The 21,481-nt window shown below is 39.0% G+C and overlaps 1 protein-coding gene across 2 annotated transcripts; it reads left to right on the forward strand.

Moving 5' to 3' along the window:
- Positions 1 to 397: 397 nt before the first annotated feature.
- On the forward strand, positions 398 to 14,210 carry LOC145212258 (plectin-like). 2 transcript variants are annotated; one of them, XM_080080318.1, is made up of 37 exons: positions 398 to 500; positions 1,635 to 1,723; positions 2,378 to 2,426; positions 3,928 to 4,019; positions 4,347 to 5,559; positions 5,619 to 5,699; positions 5,779 to 5,837; positions 5,952 to 6,097; positions 6,250 to 6,365; positions 6,501 to 6,641; positions 6,759 to 6,894; positions 7,023 to 7,156; positions 7,228 to 7,396; positions 7,526 to 7,647; positions 7,753 to 7,805; positions 7,976 to 8,070; positions 8,132 to 8,244; positions 8,315 to 8,455; positions 8,571 to 8,706; positions 8,775 to 8,908; positions 8,988 to 9,156; positions 9,529 to 9,650; positions 9,763 to 9,830; positions 10,095 to 10,189; positions 10,255 to 10,367; positions 10,436 to 10,576; positions 10,737 to 10,872; positions 10,935 to 11,068; positions 11,345 to 11,513; positions 11,631 to 11,712; positions 11,795 to 11,990; positions 12,264 to 12,426; positions 12,487 to 12,615; positions 12,688 to 12,879; positions 13,003 to 13,141; positions 13,215 to 13,272; positions 13,709 to 14,210. In XM_080080318.1, the coding sequence occupies exons 1-37, from the start codon at positions 401 to 403 to the stop codon at positions 13,918 to 13,920; spliced, it is 5,637 nt and encodes a 1,878-aa protein (XP_079936444.1). In that variant the 5' UTR covers positions 398 to 400; the 3' UTR covers positions 13,921 to 14,210. The 2 variants fall into 2 exon arrangements, with proteins under 2 accessions (XP_079936444.1, XP_079936445.1); XM_080080319.1 differs by having other exon boundaries at positions 6,253 to 6,365.
- Positions 14,211 to 21,481: the final 7,271 nt, after the last annotated feature.

Here is a 21,481-nt window from a genome sequence, read left to right on the forward strand (position 1 = left end):
TGCTTGAAGATGTCTATATTTTAACTAATCGTCTGTTGTATCTCGCTTTAGGCTATGAATATTTGTTAATTCAGAACATATCGAACAACCAGAAGAGAAAATGTGTGTTTATGTAATGTAGGCTACTAGGAGCTACTATTTAAATCACACTTAAAACCGAAATCACAAAATTACGACAAAAACACAAAACCCTTAGCAAAAAAGACGCACCCACGTAGATGTCACGTGTGGGTTTTAGTTTGTGGCATAAACCAATCCAGTACTACAGACAGAAGTAGCTCAGCCATCCAAGAACCTTTTGGGCCTCAGCCGTAAGAACGAACAATAGCCGGGGGCTGAAACGTCATCCTTTATGAAGCAACGCGATATATCGGGTCCAGAACATTTGTGAGTTGCAAGGATGGATGGTGGACTTATTGCCCTCTTTGTTATTCTCGGGGTGCAGTTTGCAGTGGTTGCTGGCATGGTAACCTACCTGCTGTACCGCCGACAACCCAAAAGTAAGTTGTGTTCGTTATTTATTTATTTTTTGTCGCAATTTTTGAGTTGAATCATTAGTTAATTGATTTGTAAAAACTTTGTCTGTTTCTTTCGTGGTTGTACAAAAGTAGTGTTCAACAAACTGTTGAATATTTATAAAAAAAAAAATTAACGTTTTTAAATCAAAATAAGTGTTAAAACTCCACAATTTGTTTGGCTACATTAAACGCCAAGTGCACCTTGCCATATTAGGTTATGTGTGTTATTGTATGGTACCATGGTGACGCCTTTATAAAACGAGTTTTCAGTAAGTGCATCACTTAACGAAGATTTGCAATATAGTTGTGCTACGCGAAAAACTTAGTTTAATCTTTTTTGAAGACGTTTATATTTTTTAAACATTGCCCTAAAATAGTAAATGCACCACGCTTTTCGCAAAACAAAAACTGGAGTGCCGTTGGATGGCTACACTAGCCAATACGGCCGATCTCTCGTCACCAGCTGCACTGATGAGACCTTGTAGGTCGAAACAGTGTGCACTGTCTGCAGCTTATCATTTATTGGCTCTATGCTTCTACAAAAACTTTCACAAATTTATTTGTCATGAAAATTAGCATGCCAATATTAAAAATGTTGAACCCGGCGTGATTTTGAATGGCAGTGATAAAAGAAAATCATTTGTCACACGTTCAACCTAAGATACCCTTCACTTATTTCATTTGTTCGGCTCAAAGCATGTAATTTACTTCTGGCCATGCAAAAATCACCGCGTTTCAAGCAGCTTCAATAACAATACAAGTACGAATGATATCAACTGACAGAAATGCGCCTGGGGCAGCAAGATCATAAATGTCAGTTCCGATTTATTTACACTGATGACAACTACGGTTATTGCACTACCTCGACATAACGCCCTTAAGTATTAGAACATGTAATTTCACTACCCTCAAAATCAAATTAAAAGTAAACTTTTTTTGAATTTTGTCGGTTATAAGCATTTATCTGTAAAACATACATAGCAAACACAGGTGTTTTCATTACTTGTTTTACGTGTTAGCGCTAACCTAGAAAATCTTTTTTACGGAGGACTCGCTTATCAGTATTCGCGAAACAATAACTATTGGATGGGTTTAACAAATTTATATATTGTGCAGAAAAACCCAAACTAAAACCGGACAACAATGTGATAACATCATACGAGGATCCGCATGACAGCAATGGCCACGTCCTCATTGATATCGATGTGAGTGAAAGGTTGTTTATCTTGTGGGGCCAAGGGTCACGGCTTTTTCCTGCTCTGGACATAGTTACAGTCTTGACCTGTCGTTTTGGTATCTCGAAAGAAAGTCTTTCGAACATTTCTTAGTATATCAAGTACAAACGTTGCACAAATCAAAGCAGCCACGGCGATAGCGTACCAAATAGCTCGGGGATAAATAGAATTGGGAACTAGATATGTATCATTTGTGTTAGCCACTCTAAGCGCTTCTTGGTATTTGAATGAATCATTGTTGGATAGAGTAAAGATGGATGGTTCGTTAGGTGTCGGGAGATATGTATAGTAGTGGGTACATATTTCATGGTGGTGAAAGCTCTAATAAGAAATATACCATCCAGTATATTGAAAATAGAAAAACGGTTGTCAAAATACCATGTTTTACACAAGTTTAAACTCGTGTCTGATTTTTTAAGTTCAAAAGTTGCTGAAATAAATGCCTTACGATTACTTGGTTACTTGGGATTGGTAAGGCGCCGTCACATTTAACAAAAGGCTATTTGGACATATTTAAATCTAAATTTTTCCCAAATACACATGCCAAAACTATTGCCTTAAATGTATATTTTCTACATTCCTATACCACCGTATCTTGAAACCATGTCTTGTGTTTATTACCAGGAGAAGGATCCTAATGACATCCCTAGCTCTTCTACGTCATCATCACCAGGTAGGCGTAATGTTTCTCGAAATCAATATTTCAAAGTGCGTAAGTTGGAAGGCGGACCCCGCAATCGAGGAATAACCAACAATTCGACCCAGCTTGGCCTTCCCACAGACAAAAATGATTAGTATTTGTGCTGGGGGCTGATAACAAGTCTATGTAGGTTATTAGCGTCCTATGTTTTGACGCGGCGCGGCCACGACCCGTTATTATGTAATTAGCGAAAGTACTTCCCATCGACGTAATGAATTGTAATTCTGGACAGCCATGGTGGTTTTGCACAAAGAAGGGGAAATCTTCTGCATTAAGGGGAAACTATTTTACGTAAAACTGAACAGGTGTTCTTTTTAATATATTTTGCATTTCTTTTTTTGAATTTCGAATCGCATAAGCGCAATAAACTTCACAAAGCCACAGATAATGTTAGGCTAATTCTTGTATAGCACTACATCAACAAATTGTAATTTAACTGTATCGATATGATTTGCCCCGCAGACTCAAAATATCTGTTCACTTTTTATAAGCGTTCCTTTTTTACAAACCTCTTTTTACATCAACATTTATGCTTGTAGCAATACAATTTTGCCCCAAAGCCAAAACACCCGCTACTGAGTATCTATTTGCCAAAGCCAACCTGCGCTTACACGTAATGCGCTTAATACAGATCAGCATGGCGAAAACAAACCGTAAATTTTTTAAAGGATATTGTCTGCAGTTGAAGCGTAGGCGATTAACTTGATCATTGCTTTTAGCCCGTGAGCTATTTATCGCGATCGAATTGTTTCCGACGTCCGCAGTGATGATAAAGGAATTCCTGTTGTTATTATTTTAATATCAACTACCGCTTTTGTACAATTTATTTTGATCGTTTGGCAGTTACGGTTTTTCAGGTTCAAACGTTTTACATTTTACAAGTCAAAACTAAATGCCTTGATTCGGGTTTCTGCTTATTTAAGAGTTGCGCAAATAACTTGGGGCAATTATTGTTTGATAAAGATTAAACTGACCAAGAGCTTTACCACATACTTTGATTGGGATTTAACACATTTCAATAAGAATTAACAAGCTCGTCAGTAGCAAACAATTTTACAACTTTCCACTTTACTTTTGAAGGGAGAACAGGTTGATAAGGCATGCCGCACCATTTAAAAATACGTTTCAAAAGTTATGGGGCTATTCAACGCAAATAGTGATGTTCAACTTATTGTGTTTCACAATTATTTCATTTATAATTGCATATGTGACATACGCTCGTTGCTATGCGGTCCAAGAACTGTGTCATTTCATCGCATCGTATCAATTTGTATCATAAATTCCAATCACTGCAATTGATGGACCGTGTGCAACCGATCAGCCAAGTTCGTGCAAAACGCACTTTTCCTCCAGCTACGGCATTTGTACGCTTTGTAATGCACCAACGAGCTTGCTTGTAACGCCCCAGGCTCGAATGCGGTTTTTATAAGAGTCCTGTGGTCGACTGAATGTAAACTTTCGAATGTTGTTGCAGATCCAAAGAAGAAACTGATCGATGAGGACGAAATTGTACCGTCGGCTCCTATGCCGGAAGAAGAGCACGCACCACCTTACACTGTTGTCGATGTTAGTTGTTGCTAATTAGCCAGCAGTAACAAATTTGATTTGAAACCAACCTACATATAAGTTTACATGAAAAATGTTTCTTGAAATAACAAACCTAACATGTGTTGATATCAATTAGAAACATGTAATCATATACATCAATCCCAATTCTCTTAAATCGTAATACAAGAGACCACTCAAACTTTGGTAACAACCATTTACATACTTAAACAAAAATATGTGTAAAACATTTGATCAAACTTTGGCAGAATAGTGACACTAACGTGTTTAAAACTCTTGCTAATCAACTTCCAAAACCAGCAACAAAAAGATGTCATATGTATTTAGGTTGACGAAGACCCGGTGACTGTAGTAATAGTGTCGCCAAGCAAGGAAGCACCTCCTCTAGCTCCTTATACCGACCAAGATACTTTACCACGCACGAAACCAGCAGAAGTATCCAGTTCTTCATCAAGCTCAAGTGAAGATGAAGTCCAAGAGGAACCGATACCAAAGATTGTTGCCCAACGACCAATAGATGATCGCCAGCCTCCTTTTGAATCTTCATTATCATCTTCATCATCATCAGCATCTTCACCAGAGAGCGAGATTGATGAAGCTCCTCCAGTGATTGTTGTTCCTCCCCTTAAAGAGCCAATTCAAAGCAGCACCAGCTCGTCGTCCTCTTCAGAAGACGATGAGCCAGTACAACCAGTTTTGAAACCTTTAATCGAGGAGAAAATTCCAACGTCTTCTTCGTCTTCTTCCGAGAGCGAAAGGGAAGCTCCAATTCAAAAAGTCCCCATTGCAAAAGAACGAAAGATAAAAAGATCCATAGCAGAGTCGACAACGTCTGAAGAGCTGGTGTCAGTCAAGAAGAGTTCAGATCACAGCTCATATGATGAGGAGATCGTTGTTTTGGAGGAGGGGACCGCAAGTGTGTCTTCTGGTGACGGCGACGCCGTGGTTGACAAGCAGAGAAGGAGAGTGCGCCGCAAAATCATTCGAAACAAGGAGATCATTGAGCTTATTGAAGAGGAGAACATCGTCATTAAGAAGCACAAAAAGGTGTCCAACGTCACACGAGAGGAGTCGAGTTCATCTTCGTCCACATCGTCGTCCGAGGAAGAGCAGAAGATAAAGAAGAAAAAGAAAAAGAAGAGGAAGGTGAAAAAGATTCAAGCGCCTCCCACGTCTTCAAGCTCGTCATCAGAGAGCTCAGAAGAGGAAGAAATAATAATTACAACTACCCATAAGGAAGTCCAAGCTACCCAGACAAGACCCCTTTCATCTTCTTCGACTGTATCTCTGCCTGATGCAGGAACAAGGGAAATTGCTACTTCTACCGACATTCCACAGGAGTTGGTCAGCGACGGAAAATCGTTTTCAAGCGAGTACTATTATGACGTCACCAACCAAGAGCATGGACGTCACATCACCACGACGATTATCGAGAGGACCACGTCACCGAACCGCGACGTCACAAAGCACCACGTTGTTCGTGAACTAGTGAAAGATGACGTCGTTGTTCGTGAACTCGTGAAAGAAGACGTTCATACAAGTTGGTCATTCGTGGTTTATTTGCTCGAAGGTATGTTTACTTATTGTTTGTGTTTACAGCAACAACAGCCACGGCAATGACTACATCAGAATCAGAAGATGAGGCCAAAATGCATCATGTCGCCATCGGTGTCCAAACAGGTGACATATATTTGTCTTTGATTATAGTTTTTACAATACACTTGTTTGCGATTTTGCTTATTTTGTTCTTCTTTGGCAGACAAAATGTCATCAAGCTCTTCATCGTCATCTTCTGAAGATGAGATTTCCGAAACAAGGGTAATAATTTATCATAAGGTTTTTATAAAAGAAAATCATGTTTTACTTTCTTAGCACAAACTAAGTGAAAACACACAACCTTTGTTGCGAGCTTTTTCTATCTTGCATCCCCAGGTTGACGGTCAGACGCAAACTCACTCGGTAACAATGATGGCGAAGGACTTTGACAAGAAAGTTGAAATAGAACAAGATAAGAAATACACGTCCTCTGTAACTGCCATTGTAACTAAGGAACGAGTTGTAGAACCGGAGGAAAGGCGGTAAGCATTAAAATATTATATAATTTGGATCAATTGGTTTCTTGAACGTTTTTTTCCAGGTAGTAATGATTTTTTTCTGAATATTAATTCTACAATAATTTCGATACCTGTTGTCAATTATTATCTTGATAATCTTTAACCAATATTTTAAGCAGAAAATCTCGCGCCGATATTCGATTTACATCAGGCTGGAACCGACAGGTGACCTTGGATAACCTCTACCAAGCCGGTATCGTGACGGAGACTACAGTGACAGAACTGGAAACAGGTTTGTTGAAATTTAACATACACATCTAACTACTACATGATCACTCAACATTAGCAAAAGTAGAAAATGGCTCTCACCGGAAGTAAAGTGATGGAAGTTTAAGTCCTTAACTTTTTGTGTTGATTGTTGCAACAGGGAAAATTTCGGAAGCAGATGTTGAGAAGTCACTTCAGTTGTATTTGGTCGGCAACGAACCTATTGCTGGGCTTATAATGGAAGGCACTGGAGAGAAGATTTCCATATTTGACGCTTATAAGATGGGTCTTATCAGACGAGGTAATTGCAAGGTCTACTTATGTCTGAACTCTGAAGCAATAAACTTATAATGAGAAAGTCCCACAGGTAGATTTTAATTGGTTAAAATATGATCGGTATTCGATAATTTGCTTTCAGGTACTTCAATCAGCTTGTTGGAAGCACAAGCTGCAACAGGTCGCATTATCGACCCTAGAAATGCAAATCGAATGTCGGTAAAAGAAGCGTCGGAAAATAAAATCATTGACCGACAGTTTGAGGCAGTTCTAACAAGGTAACACATGTTACATTCATAGAGTAAACAAAAGAGTAAATAGAAAAAATACTTTAGCAGACAGACATGTGGCTAAATTACGTAAGCTACTTAGTGAACAAAATTCCATTAAACCTACTTTTTCTTAGAGCTGAACGGGCAGTGATAGGATACAGGGCTCGAAGAGGAGACGAAATGTTGTCGTTGTTTCAAGCAATGAACAATGGTCAAGTGGTGGAAAACCACGGAATTAGGTTACTAGAGGCGCAAATAGCCACTGGTGGTGAGTTTTTTGCGTTACAAAAGTGTATGTTGCTGGTGACAAAACCCATACAAACATGTTTTGTTTTTCAGGAATCGTTGATCCAAAGGCCAACCATCGTCTACCGGTGGAGGTCGCCTTTGAGCGTGGTCTTTTCGATGAAAGGCTGCATAATATTCTGGAAGATCCATCGGATGATACAAGAGGATTCTTTGACCCCAACACAGGGGAAAATCTTACTTATCAAGAACTGATGGAAAGGTTATTACCAAGAGTGTTACAGTGACTTTACAAACTTTTAAAAATTCCAAAATTGTTTTTGACCAGACATTTTCTAACTTTGATAAAAGTGCTGTTACCAAAAATGATTACTTGAAACCTTGCATTCAGATGCATTATCGATGAAGATACAGGGCTGAGGTTGCTTCCGTTTAAGGCGAAACCCGCTGAAAAAGTTGCCGAACCATCTGAGGAAGTTGTTACAACGAGTGAGGCCCAAGTTGTACAACAAGGTGATTTTCGATTTACTTTATGCTTTGGGAAATCTTTGTGCATTTACCATTTTTGCTGGACGTGAAAAAATGGTGTGTTACTCAATTTTTATTTTTTTTAAAAAGAACCTAGAAGGACATCATCAGATTCGGATAAGGACAAACGCTATGTATCAGAGGTAATCTTCATGTTTTGTTTCATTGTTCATAAATAATTCAAAGATTGTTCCCTATGTTGTGCTTGTCTATTGTTAAACAAATCATCCCCAAAGCCTTTTGTACAATAATCGACATAATTTAAAATAGATTTATAAAAACTTGTGTTGACTAATATGACATTACCTTTTAGATTTCACAAGATATCAAAAAAGAACAAGAATTGTCAACTACCGTAGTAACCACTGAAGAGATGATTGTAACAACTACTAGCCAAGAAAAGCGAAGGTTTGTGTCGATAAAACGTGTCATAGCAAAAGAATGTGTTCGTAATTTAATATTCTTGCAGAAAATCGAGGAGAGACATTCACTTTATGTCGGGTTGGAATAGGCAAGTTACATTGGAAGATCTATACCAAGCTGGTGTAGTCACTGAGTCCACGATCGAAAAACTTGAAGGAGGTAAAGTCACAAATTCAAACTGACCACACAAACTTGTCATATATTGAAAGGCAAGCAATTTTTCGAACAGGTGAAATTGAACAGTCTGAGGTCGAAAAATCATTGGAACAATACTTGGTGGGAGCCGAACCTATTGCTGGGCTGCTTATGTCCGATACAGGAGATAAGATTTCCATTTATGATGCTTGGAAACAGGGACTTATTAGAAGAGGTGGATAGCCCTATTGAGTCTTTTTTTATATTTACAAACTACAAAATGCTTTCTACTTAACTGAATAGCTGTATAATTCTTTTATAGTATCGACAAAATGTAACTATTTTAACAGGAACATCCATCAGTTTACTTGAAGCACAAGCAGCCACTGGTCGCATTATTGATCCTAAGACCGCTAATAGAATGTCTGTTCATGATGCATCCGAAAGTGGAGTAATTGACAGGCAGTTTGAGGCTGTGTTGACCAGGTATGTACTACAGGCAACTTGTTACCTTGGTCGGTGGTTAACAACAATTGCTGTGTTTCATTTTGCAGAGCTGAGCGGGCTGTGATTGGATACAGAGCACGCGGTGGAAACGAAACTCTGTCTTTATTCGAGGCGATGAATCGTGGACTGGTAGTCGAAAATCATGGAATTAGATTACTAGAAGCACAGATAGCTACTGGAGGTACGAATAAAATTACTAAAGCTATCCAAGTATAATTTTGGCACCGTTATGTCACTATTTTTTTCATTTTGATGTCTAGGAATTGTGGATCCAAAAGCGAATCACCGTTTGCCGGTAGAGGTCGCCTTTGAGCGAGGTTTGTTTGACGAGAGGCTGCATGAGATTCTTGAGGATCCGTCGGACGATACAAGAGGATTCTTCGACCCGAACACAGAAGAAAATCTTACCTATCTTGAACTAATGGAAAGGTGATCCACTTTGTAACGTCCTTAACGTTAGCTAAGGGCATAAAAATAGACTGACCATTTGTTTTACATAAAAAGTGTGACTGGTAAGCTGGCCTGTAATGGAGGCCCGAAACCCGGATCGAACATAAAAAATTGGATGAAAAAGTGTTAAGTATTAAATTTACCAGGTTGAAGTTACAACATCAATGTGGCTTAGTGTAAAATCACGTCCAAATCAAGCCTTAGCCCGACCTGAAAAGCTGTGGTCCAATTTACAACTTCGATTAAAACACTACAGGCCATTAGAAATTAAAAGTTAAATGCACTGATTTTGTGTTATGTGATTTTTGTTACTACTGTGACAGTGACACAAGGTCTTAAATTGCTTTGCAGGTGTGTGATTGACCAGGACACAGGCTTAAGGTTGCTCCCATTCCGAGTCAAAACTGCTGAAAAAGTTACAAAAGCTTCTGAAGAAGTTGTTACGACAAGTGCTGCTCATGTTGTGCAACAAGGTAAGATTGTGGCTTCGGACATGCAATTTCAAGTGATACTGGCAGGCAAACATCATCGTGTTTAAGCAGTACATAAACATGGGATGAAATGTAAATGATTTTTTTATTATAGAGCCACGGACTAGAACTTCATCTTCGTCTTCATCATCTTCTGACGAAGGAAAAATGGTCGTGTCAGAGGTCAGTGCAATAAACAAGTTTTACTTCAACGTTTGGAGGATCTAATAATACTTCGTCTGACAAAAGCGTTTTTTTTGTGAGCATTGCTGTCTAGAACAAAGTAACAAAATCTGTACAAACTTTGATACTCCATGAGTCAAACAAAATTGAAATTGAAACGCCTATATTGCTATACCTTTGTTCCAAAAGTTTTATATCTTGCCTCAGATGTACAACATGAATCCAACTTAAGATTAATACGTATTGTATTCAATCACGATGTAGATTTCGGAAGAGACCAAGAAAGAACAGGATTCATCGACAACTACTGTCACCATGGAAGAAGTGATTGTTACCACAACAACACACGAAAAACGAAGGTTGTTTCTGAGACAATTTCGTCAAACATTTTGGTACCATTTCTTTTAACTATTGTGTATTACAGGAAATCGCGGAAAGATATCAAGTTTTTGTCAGGTTGGAAGAGGCAAGTGACCATAGATGACCTCCTCAAAGCTGGTGTCGTCACTGAATCAACAATCGAAAAACTGGAAGAAGGTAGGTTTCGGGTCAAAAGTCAAAAAACATTCTTTGTTGAAACAAATCTTATGCACCACATTTTATAGGTGAAATTGAACAGTCAGTGGTTGAGAAATCGTTGGAACAATACTTGGTTGGAGCTGAACCGATTGCTGGACTGCTTATGTCCGATACTGGGGACAAAATTTCAATTTATGATGCCTGGAAACAAGGATTGATTAGAAGAGGTTAATAGACCAAATCTCTAATCATTATTAGAATTTTTACGGTATCGGATAAAAATGAAAATGTCGTGAACCTTTTTTGCCTTTATGAAACTACCTTCACAGAACATTTTGTCCAGCTTTATGTACCACGTAAAATACCTTTATTTTTTTGTTTATACAGGAACCTCGATTAGTTTGCTGGAAGCACAAGCTGCGACCGGTCGTATAATTGACCCACAAACGGCTGAGAGAATGTCAGTCGAGGAAGCTTCGCAAAAACGCGTTATCGACCGACAGTTTGAGGCTGTACTGACCCGGTAAGTTTCGCCCGTAAACGACATGAGTCAATATTTTTTCTCAAAGACAAGTTTGGTTGCAGGGCTGAGAGGGCTGTGTACGGATATAAGACTCGTTTGAGTAAGGAACCTCTGTCACTGTTTGCTGCGATGAAACGAGGATTGGTAGTTGAAAATCATGGAATACGACTCCTTGAAGCTCAGATTGCTACTGGAGGTATAGTGTTACAGTTCAGCTGGGGCGAGGAAAGCCTTTTCTGATTGAATAATAAACTATTACTAATGATATATACCGACGGCGTTAAACACCCTTTCCAACGATCGTTGTGCAGTTTCAGCAACATATTTTGCATTTTCAAATCTGTTTTTCGTATTCCAATATCGGGAACTTCTGTGCGGTGCAACGTCACTAAATGTGTTTTACAGTTGACTGAGATCATAAATTTGATTTTTTTGAAAACGTTGCCAATAAATCTTTGTCCCTTTCATGTAGGAATTATTGATCCTAACGCCAACCATCGTCTGCCGGTAGAGGTCGCCTTTGAGCGGGGTCTGTTTGATGAAAGGTTGCATAATGTTCTGGAAGATCCTTCAGACGACACGAGAGGATTCTTTGACCCGAACACAGAGGAAAATCTGACCTATCTCGAATTGATGGAAAGGTAGTGCACTAAACTTTTAACCTCAAAAACAGTTTTGGTGGTTGATTTATAATTGTGTCGAGATATGTTGCTATTGTATGCATATATTTAACCATTAATTTGTTTGTTTGTTTTCAGATGTGTGGTGGACAAGGACACCGGGTTAAGGCTGTTACCCTTCCGTGTAACACGCTCAAGGGCAGCATTGAAACATTCAAAGGTAACGTATTATGTTTCTTCTTTCCACACTAACACAGCCTACTCTTAATAAAATACTACCTCAACTTTAAAATTTCACACAGGTGGTCTTTGAATCAGCCACAAAGCGTCAGGTGCTGCTTGCTGATCTTCTCGCAGCCGATCTTCTGGATAGCAACACTGCTCAGAAGTATGACGAGGGGCTGATGACAACTGATGAGGTGATAGACATGGTCGCCCATCTTAAAGTTTACGTGGATGGGACGATGCCTATTGCTGGTATCATAAGCTCGACTACAGGTATTGTTTACGTTTTGTTCAAAAGGTTTGCAATGCAAATTCAAGCTGATTGTTCCGGTCATAGAGTATAAAAGTTAATTATCCACGCTGTAAACAAACTAGATTAGACCTAAGAAATTATGATTCGTAGCCGGTAGTAAACAACACCCTCTAAGTACTTTTGCCTGCATTAAACCTTGGTGGTTGCACAGTATGGAGGCCTAATGGCCAATATTTGTAAGGCTCGTAAAGACATACAATTAACAATATCGAATGTTTGCATTAAATGTCTAGGTGAAAAGATGAGCATTGTTGAAGCAAGTCGCGCTGGTCTCATTCGCAAAGGCACCGCGTTCGAACTTCTTGAAGCACAGGCGGCTTGTGGAAAGATCATGGATGTACAGTCAGGCAAATCGGTCTCCCTGGAAACCGCGATACGCATAGGCGTGATTGACAGGTAAAATACGTCAATTTTCGCACTTTTATACTTATTCAAAATCCTCTATTATTTTGGCAGTGAATTTGAAGACGTTGTGTCACGTGCTCATCGAGCCGTAACCGGGTACCGAGAACCTTTCAAGCGTGAAGTGTTGTCTCTATGTGACGCTATGGCGCGACATCTTGTGGTGGAAAGACATGCAATTAGGTTTGTCACATTTAATTGACAAATATGCCAAAACTGATCTTCAACAATGTCAATCCTTTTGATTTTCGTCAGACTGTTGGAGGCACAAATCGCCACTGGAGGCATAGTCGACATCAAGAGTCCTGTTCGCATTAGCGTCCAGGTGGCGCTAAAGAGAGGTATGATTGATTCCGGTCTGGCAAAGAAAATGGAGAAACGCGAAACAACGAGCTATTTTGATCCCATGACTGGAGAGAATCTGAACTATTCGGAACTGATGGGAAGGTATTCCTAAATATTCTCTGTAAAGCTTATGAGCAGACTAACCTGTGTTTTGCCTCAAATCACAGTTGCATTCAATGGTTGTGCACTACCTTGTTGTATAACGTTTTATCACTTGCGAAATAGATGTGTTCTGGACAAGGACACCAATCTACTGTTCTTAATGACCGAAGGAGGAACCGTAACGCAGAACGTGCGACCATTCGAACCAGAACCTGATACGAAGAAGATTCGGGAAAAGGCACAAGCCAAGCTCACTACAGAGGTTTGGATACTCATGTAGCCAAGCAGGAGTTTTTTGTGAGCAACAATCAACTAAAAGTAAACGATCATTTTAGGTGGTAGAAACAAAGAAGAGAAAGAAGCGAAGGTCAAGAAAGGGAGAGCCGCCAGCAGGTTAGTTAGTTGGGCAATGAAATATGGATTTTTTTACAGATAAATTACAGATTATCTTTTATTTGATTTTTGTCTCAATTACGTTATTCAGTACGCCTTTGGCAACAGTTTATGTATCCTTGTACATATTTGATACTTTATTTGGGCGATGAGTATGGTTTTTAAATGATTTTAAATGAAGTTTTTTGTGATTTTTATCGCAATCACGTTGTTGAGCTTATGTGTAGTACTCCTGGTGGCAACAGTTTATGCATCCTTGTACATATTTGATACTTTATTTGGGCGATGAGTATGGTTTTTAAATGATTTTAAATGAAGTTTTTTGTGATTTTTATCGCAATCACGTTGTTGAGCTTATGTGTAGTACTCCTGGTGGCAACAGTTTATGTATCTTTGTACATATTTGACACTTTATTTTGTGGGTTGGTTTTTCCAGCATTAGCAGTGGCTTCCACATCCTCGACTTCTCCTCCTCCAACGGCGATCCCGAGTAGTCCTCCAGCGATCCTCAGCCGGAGGGTGGTGATCGTGGATCCGAACACGGGCAACGAGATGACAGTGCAGGAAGCTCTCAAGTTCAAGCTCATTGACGAGGAAACTGCCAAGCAGCTGATCGCACAGGAGGGCGACTTCGAGGAAGAGAGTTAGTTGCATTACGTGACCGCCTGTTACAGTTCATGCTTGATTAGATTTGTATTCCACGCTTGTAGTATTTCTTGCCTTTGTTTGTAAAGACTTTTGCTTCTTTGTGCACACTGCATGCTTCACTTTTCATGTACCCCCGCTTTTCAACCTGACAGTTCCTGTTCGCGTAGAATTGACAACTTCTTTTGTAATTGTTATTTGACTGACACGCTGCACTTTTCTTGTACGCTATTCATCGTGTATTCGTGCCCCGTAGAGAAACTCACAAATAACAAACGCATATGACGAAGAAATACTTTGTTGTAAGACGATAAATAGCCAGTAAATCAATTGCGAGAATTCTTGCTGTTAATTTAATGACAAAAACTCAAGGAATGTCAACGAGAAAAAGCATCACTGCGTATTACAAGTCTGATGAAGTGGTGTTTGTATGTAGTTGTACATATCCCAAACTGCCTTTACAGTTAAACAGATATTCAACTGGAAAAGTTGGCACGTCGTTACGATTCAATACACACTAATAGTCGTAGTTTGGTTCAACGGTGCATGGCGGATAATTGGGCAACACATTTTCACTTTGAAAAAGGTCTTGGCACTGCACTTTTAAAGTCTGTAGGAACCACGAGAATTCGAAACAATCACATTTGAGCACAAATGGTAAGAAATGAGCCTATTTATGCACTGTCAATATATTCTTCAGTGCCAAGTGTACGTGACTAATTTTGACTGTTCATGGGGAATTTCTCAGAGGACTGGGCGGCGTTTGAACTTTACCAAACTGGATTGACCTTTGATAAAGTCGTACGTAGGCAGTCAGGCGAATCCTCTATATCAGACACAGTGATTCGCGTTCTACTACGACAAAGGTGCGTGTTATTTATAAATTTGTTCAACATGTGAAGGTGTGGATTGAGGATAGATATCAATTTCCGTTGATTTTCATTTCTGGCGCCAACTCTATCAAACATTATGGAAAATTTAAGCACTTCTCCCGGCTTTCCACACATATTGCATCTATTTTTATAATGCCAAGCCTGGTAGGACTATACGTACCAAATTTTAACTGCACGAAAAACACCAACTTAACTTGTCTTTTATATGAGGTGTAATAAACTTTGTGAATGATTCAGAGCAAAAAAAGTCTCCGATTATGTACAACGATAGGGTGTACATTTTTCAGTGATAATAAAGAGCAGTTTATGGGAAACGGACTGGAAGTTGGGACTTATTGTTCAAGGAGAATGGAGAGGTGAACTTTTCAAAAGTTTTTTTTAGAACCAAAATCAAAGGCTGGTTACTATTTCTATTTATTAGCTGCGTCATCGACAATGGTTCTCAGCAGATGATGGTTCAATGGGAATCAGAAAAGGACGGCCTTGTAGGTGTACAGCATAGTTCCACAACGGTATTGGAAACAACTAAAGTTCATCATGTCACCTCCAAGGTAGCTTTCTTCCACTTTTCTGCCATATTCGACACAACAAATTACGCCCCTTTAAACTTCACATTTTAATGTCAACAGATTGTAAAAACCACTACCATAACGGAGGTCGAAAGTGCAACGGATACGTCTGAAGGTATACGCAGTATAACTTGCAGTTGTAATTTATGTTATTTCATTATTTGATTTTTAGTGATTGTTCAATCTTTTTCTGCTATTTTTCTTCCTCCAGATAACCTAAGTGACTCGACGGACACAGAAATGAAGATTGTTCTCACCAAAAACATTATCGTCGTACGCGATGACGAAAGCAATGAGTACTAATTGTTCGTGCAGAATGAAGTCACATAATTTAATTTCCCGTCATGTATACCTTGATTTTTGTGAACTATTGACTTTTGTACAGTTTTATTGCATGATTAGGTTTAGTGTAGAGTTGGTGTTAGCAATGTTGAGTTCGTAGTGTTCTTCAAATAAATGTACTGCGCACAAGACATTGGGTGTTCAATTGTAACTGAAGCTTTAACACAGTCAGTGTGATATATTATAACGACTCGTCAAGCAAACTTAAGCTTCAAATACACTACAAAGACCACTAATATACGGTTGTAGTGAACTGAGTCATGTTTTGGGTGCGCCACTTGTGCGTCACCCTCAAGTCTGAGCACACGAAGAAAGCACCAGCATGGTCTGTTCATTCTCCATCCGCCAAGCCAGATGAGGAATTACTGCGCAATTTTGCACGGTCCTGTGCCTATTTACAGCTGAGACAGCAGGATGAGATGGCCGCAAGATTTGGTGTTATTGCTTCAAGTGGGAATCGTAAACGCTTTAAGACCGACAGAAATTATTGTGATTAACGTATTCGGAAGTTTGGGTGGTATTTCACTAATTCTGATCGTAGCTCTTGTATGCAGCTATACGATTCAAAGTAAGTGTTTTTGTTTTTAAAGTTGTATCTGTATAACATCAAATTGTATCTTGTGAATAATCAAACGTTAGTGTTCCAAAACAAAAACAAATGAAAAAATTATTCATATCTTTTTAAAAAGGGTTATTTGTAAAACATTTTAAGTCCGGTGTTTTAATACGATCGGTTTAAAAAGATTTTAAAATTACTTCGTGTATTGTATTTCGGAGGAGAGAAACTTGTCAAAAGCTGAACCATTTTAGATTAGTAGTTACCTACTCACCAACCCTAGACCGCACCTTGGGGCTTTCACATTCGACAAAGCGTGGTATCATTCTATTAAAAGATAAGTTTGCGACAACTTTTGTGTAGTAGCTTGACAACCCTGTCACATTATTAAACCAATCCTGTAGCAACTATGCGATACAAAAGCACTTTACCGTCAAATTACGCAACAAAAACGGTTGTCTAAAATTGTGCAAATTTTATTTTGTCGTTTACAGAATGTAAAGATGGGCGTAGACGTGGTGAAAACGCTTTAACAGAGGTGGTTTCGGACGGCCGAAGACCATACACTAGCACGGTATGTTTGTGTTGTTGGTCTGTGTACCTTCACGAGGGTTTGTTTTTGACAGCTGGTTTTCTCAGTCTAACCCACTCACAAAAGTTTCGTCATAGACATTCGTGCTTCATATTAAAGCTGCCTTGCAGTTCGTGTATTATCTGCGGAAAGTACCGGGGATAAATCTGAAAACCTTACAGATTCTTGTACATACGTCATTTGCAGTTTACATGTGATTTTCAACTTTAAATTAAAATATAAACTTGGGCACATATTGGTAAAACGTTTTTGGCAGTGCACTCTGTTTCAACCTATAAGGTCTTATCAGTGCAGCTAGTGACGCGAGATCGGCCGTATTGGCTAGCGTAAACTACCAAGACCCAACTGGAGTGCCATTGGATTGCCTCACTAGCCAATACGTCCGATCTTCCGTCATCAGCTGCATTGATAAGACCTTACAGGTCAAAATGCAGCTTATCTTGGTGTTTTTACGTTTTGGCATACTTTGCACAAAACTAATGCAGCCAATTTCGATTTGATGTATAATTTAATATTTCATTGCCATACAACACAAGCTTTCTAAATAGCTCTAGGTTTTCACTGAGTATTGTTTACCTGTTGTGTGAAACATAAACAAAATACTTTTCAAAGCTAAAGAATGTCGGTGCTGGGGAGGAAACATCTCTGGCGACCGTGTCATCACTTTCCGAAGATGCTGCAAATTCGAAATTACAACAAGAAAACGCTCCAAACCACCAACCAGTTTCGAAATCTCACGAATCGTCGCGCAGTCAAACCCCTGACATTGCTGACAACTATTCAAAAGATGATACACTGGTTTTTGAAGAGGAAAATACCAGCGAGGTACAACAAAATCTGAGTGAATGTATTTTGTACTACAAAAGTTGACCACATTCCAAAATCAATCCAAATCACTATTGATGCCCCCAGTAACATTTTTGCGCGTTGTAAAAATCACGATAAAAACTGAGTAAAGGTTTCTGTACTGTATGTCCCCCTCAATTTGGCCACACTTCAAACAATCCTAATCACTCTCGGTGCCACAAGTGGAATTTTTCTGCTTTTTTCGTAATGAACATCTTTGCTCATTTTTTTGAATGTTTTTCTAAACATTTATCTACAGCACACTTTACTTTTTTGTTCTGATTAAAACATGTCAACATTCAAATTAATGCAACATCACTTTAGTGTACGTGTAAATTGAAAAGTTAAATATTTGAAAGAACAAAAACAATCTAATTAGTTTGCTCGTTTATCTTTAAAAACTATCCAATCTAAAACAATGTTAACATCCCATATAAAACACGTTTACAAGTGACTAAACTGGTGTACTGTAATTGTTTGCAGGGAACGGAGAATGGTAAATGTAATCACTACGAGAGACCCGATGATACATTGCTAGAGAAAGAGCACGTGCAAAATGAACGAGTACAAAATAATGAGCAGCAGATACTCTCTGTGTCTCCGCTTTTCAGCAGCGATGTTACCAACTTGCAACTTGAACACGAAAAAGCGCTGCAAACAGCTCCCCAATCCAATGGTACACCGCCTAAAGCCCGAAACAACCTTCACCACTCTGCGGATCTTAACTTAAACCTAGTCGACAGTGATACAGACTCTAGTGATGAGGAAGATTTTACACAGAACATACCCCAAGAGGTACCTAATTTTTTTAAGATAATTTCTTGCGGTGTAGCTGCAGCGCGTCATAAAGTCATGATCAACCAATTATGCCATCTAGTATTTTGCGCTCTATAACTTTCAACGTTGCGCAACTTTCCGGCTAGGTGATTGTTCCGTGCCATTGTGACGCTATATGTGCTTTCACCAAGCAAAATAAACTCAACTCAACTCAATTCAACAACTAGAAATACATAGCATGATAGCACACCTTTACAATGTTATACTGGGTGTATAATTAATTTTAGTTTTAGCATGCTGGTCCAGTAAAAAACGCCCGCTAAAAACAGTAACACTTCGTGAAAGTGACGAAAAATAGTTTTTAACTCTTTTGCGCCGAACGGTGACGACTATTTTAAATCTACATTTATTCTAATTGCAGACCAATAACCTACAACAGCTACAAGATTCCTTGGTATTGGAAAATCTGCACTATAAAGATCCCGAGGTTGGTTGTTTAAAACACGATTTTGTCTCTTATCTAAATCCTGTTTGCAAGGATAACATTTTTGCCGTTAATTTTGGAATTTAAAATCGGCATGGATAGGCTTTCAATCGCTTTTTAATACTAATTCATAATTTTGTTGTACAGCCACAAGACAACAAACCGGAGGTCAAACCAGCAGAGAGCAACCCGGGAAATCAACCTAATGAGCCACATGAACTGGAAAAGACCCACGATAAATTCCCAGAAACGATCCATGAGAAAAAACACAACGAACATGACGATACCTTACCCACAGGCTCAGTAGTTGATGCGCATGAAGAGAGAGAAAATCGCCCAGCTGAACAAGAACCAACAAAATTGTCGTCTGAAGAAGAAACTGACTTGGGATTTTCAAAGGTCCATGTTGATAAAAGTGAACATGAAAATCAACATGATGGAGATATGATTACAGTTACAGAGGTTCACGTACAGACAGAACAAAGTGATTTGTTGATGAGCGAATACTTACAAACATCAAGCGAACCACCCAATAGGGTCGATAACCTCCAGGAGGGTGATTCAATTTATAACGAAGATAACACGGAGGAACAAGAAACTGTGCAAAATGTAGGAGAAAATCAAGATGAGCATGTGGCCGCTATATCCACGCTCCAAGTTCCGGATGGATCGGCTAAACCAGATATGGACACTGATGTCGTCGAACCATCCAAGAAACGGGATGAAATAGTCTTTACATCAGGATGGGGAAAGCTGGTCAAACTTCTCGATCTATTTAAATCTGGACTCGTATCAGAAGATACTGTCAAGAAACTGGAACACGGTGAAATAGAACAACGTAAAGTAGCCAGTGACCTTGGTCAATACCTGAAAGGCGAAGAGCCAATAGGCGGACTTCTACTGGACAATGGCGATGTGATGTCACTTTTCGAAGCAAGCAACAAAGGCATCATTCGACGCGGTACCGCTATCAGTCTTTTGGAGGCACAGGCAGCTACGGGTAGCATTATTAACCCCTTAAACGGTGACAAGATGAACGTAACTGAAGCCACACGCTGCAATTTAATCGGTGGACAGTTCGAATCAGTTTTAATTCGAGCCGAACGAGCGGTTTTGGGATTCAGAACAAAGTTTAGTGACAAGCCTTTTTCGCTTTTTGAAGCCATGCAACGGGGTTTGGTGGCAGAAAGTCGCGGGGTGCGACTTCTTGAGGCACAAATTGCCACTGGTGGTGTGATCGACCCACACGCCAACCACCGTCTGTCGATAGATGTCGCCTTTGAGCGAGGTTTGTTTGACCAAAGGTTGCATGACTTGCTGAGCTCCCCGGACAAGAAAGGCTTTTACGACCCGAACACGAACGAGAACTTAACCTACTTGGAACTTATGCAGCGGTGTACATTTGCCGCTGACACAGGGTTAAGGCTTTTGCCCTTTAAGCAGAGGAAGGCAAGGAGGTAGCTCTTCAGTTTAAATATATGTATTTTTTGTGCTAAATCTACATCACCTCATGGTCTTTTGTACATGTTTTTGCTTCAAACTAATGTCATTTTGTTCAATGCATGTATGCTCTCGCAACTACAACCCCAAATAATTCAAGCCTTTTTCTTAGTGATTGTTCGAACCTTGGGCTATTATTACAAAAATATGTTCAAAATGATCAAACAATCATAAGCTATAATTTTGGCAATCAAATCATAAAATAAAACAAATAACTGAGATTTTGTTAACACATTGAGCCTAGTGCTGTTGTCATTCGAGGATTTGTTTAAACATGATTTAACAAAAAATATGTTTTTTTTCGTTAAGTCGACTATTTTCCGTTTCTTTTCTTTCTTTTTCTTTTCTTTCTCTCTTCTGTTTGCATTAAGCTGAAAAAAGATTTTTATTTCCGATGAGGGTTATCATCACAGTTTAAACCAGGTTCCAGATGCCTTATCACTTTCCGGACATTTTTGCGCTTTTTTATTACTTTCAGTTAAAAATTTACTGACTTGTAATACAGTGTATAAATTGTTATGTTTGTTGCCTAGTACATTTTGGGTAATCAGTGTACAAGGTGTTGCAGTACATATTTAGACCTTCTCGTCACCAAACAGACGTTGCAGTACACCTGCTAGTCACTAAATAGGCTACTACTAATTTGTTTATATAACCTGCAGTTTGCATCTACAATTAGGTTTACATTCTTGAAACAAATTTTAAAACTAGATTAAAAAGCTTTCTATAATGTTACAAGTTATTAAAAAAAATTCCTGAAACGAAACAGTTCAAACATTCGTTAACATAGTTCCACAAGAAGTACAACGTAGTTACATCAAAGGTGTAGAAAACTACAAGTTAATCATGTGAGTTTGAATGTAGCTTTATGTCACTGTATTCTCCGCAACGAAATACGCCTCTTTAACTTTACATTTTAATGTCAACAGATTGTAAAAACCACGACCATAACGAAGGTTTAAAAACACAACAGATATGCCTAAAGGTATTCACAGTTGTAACTTC

This window comes from Phallusia mammillata, chromosome 2, assembly GCF_965637545.1.
Source record: "Phallusia mammillata chromosome 2, kaPhaMamm4.hap1.1, whole genome shotgun sequence".
NCBI classification, from domain to species: domain Eukaryota; kingdom Metazoa; phylum Chordata; class Ascidiacea; order Phlebobranchia; family Ascidiidae; genus Phallusia; species Phallusia mammillata.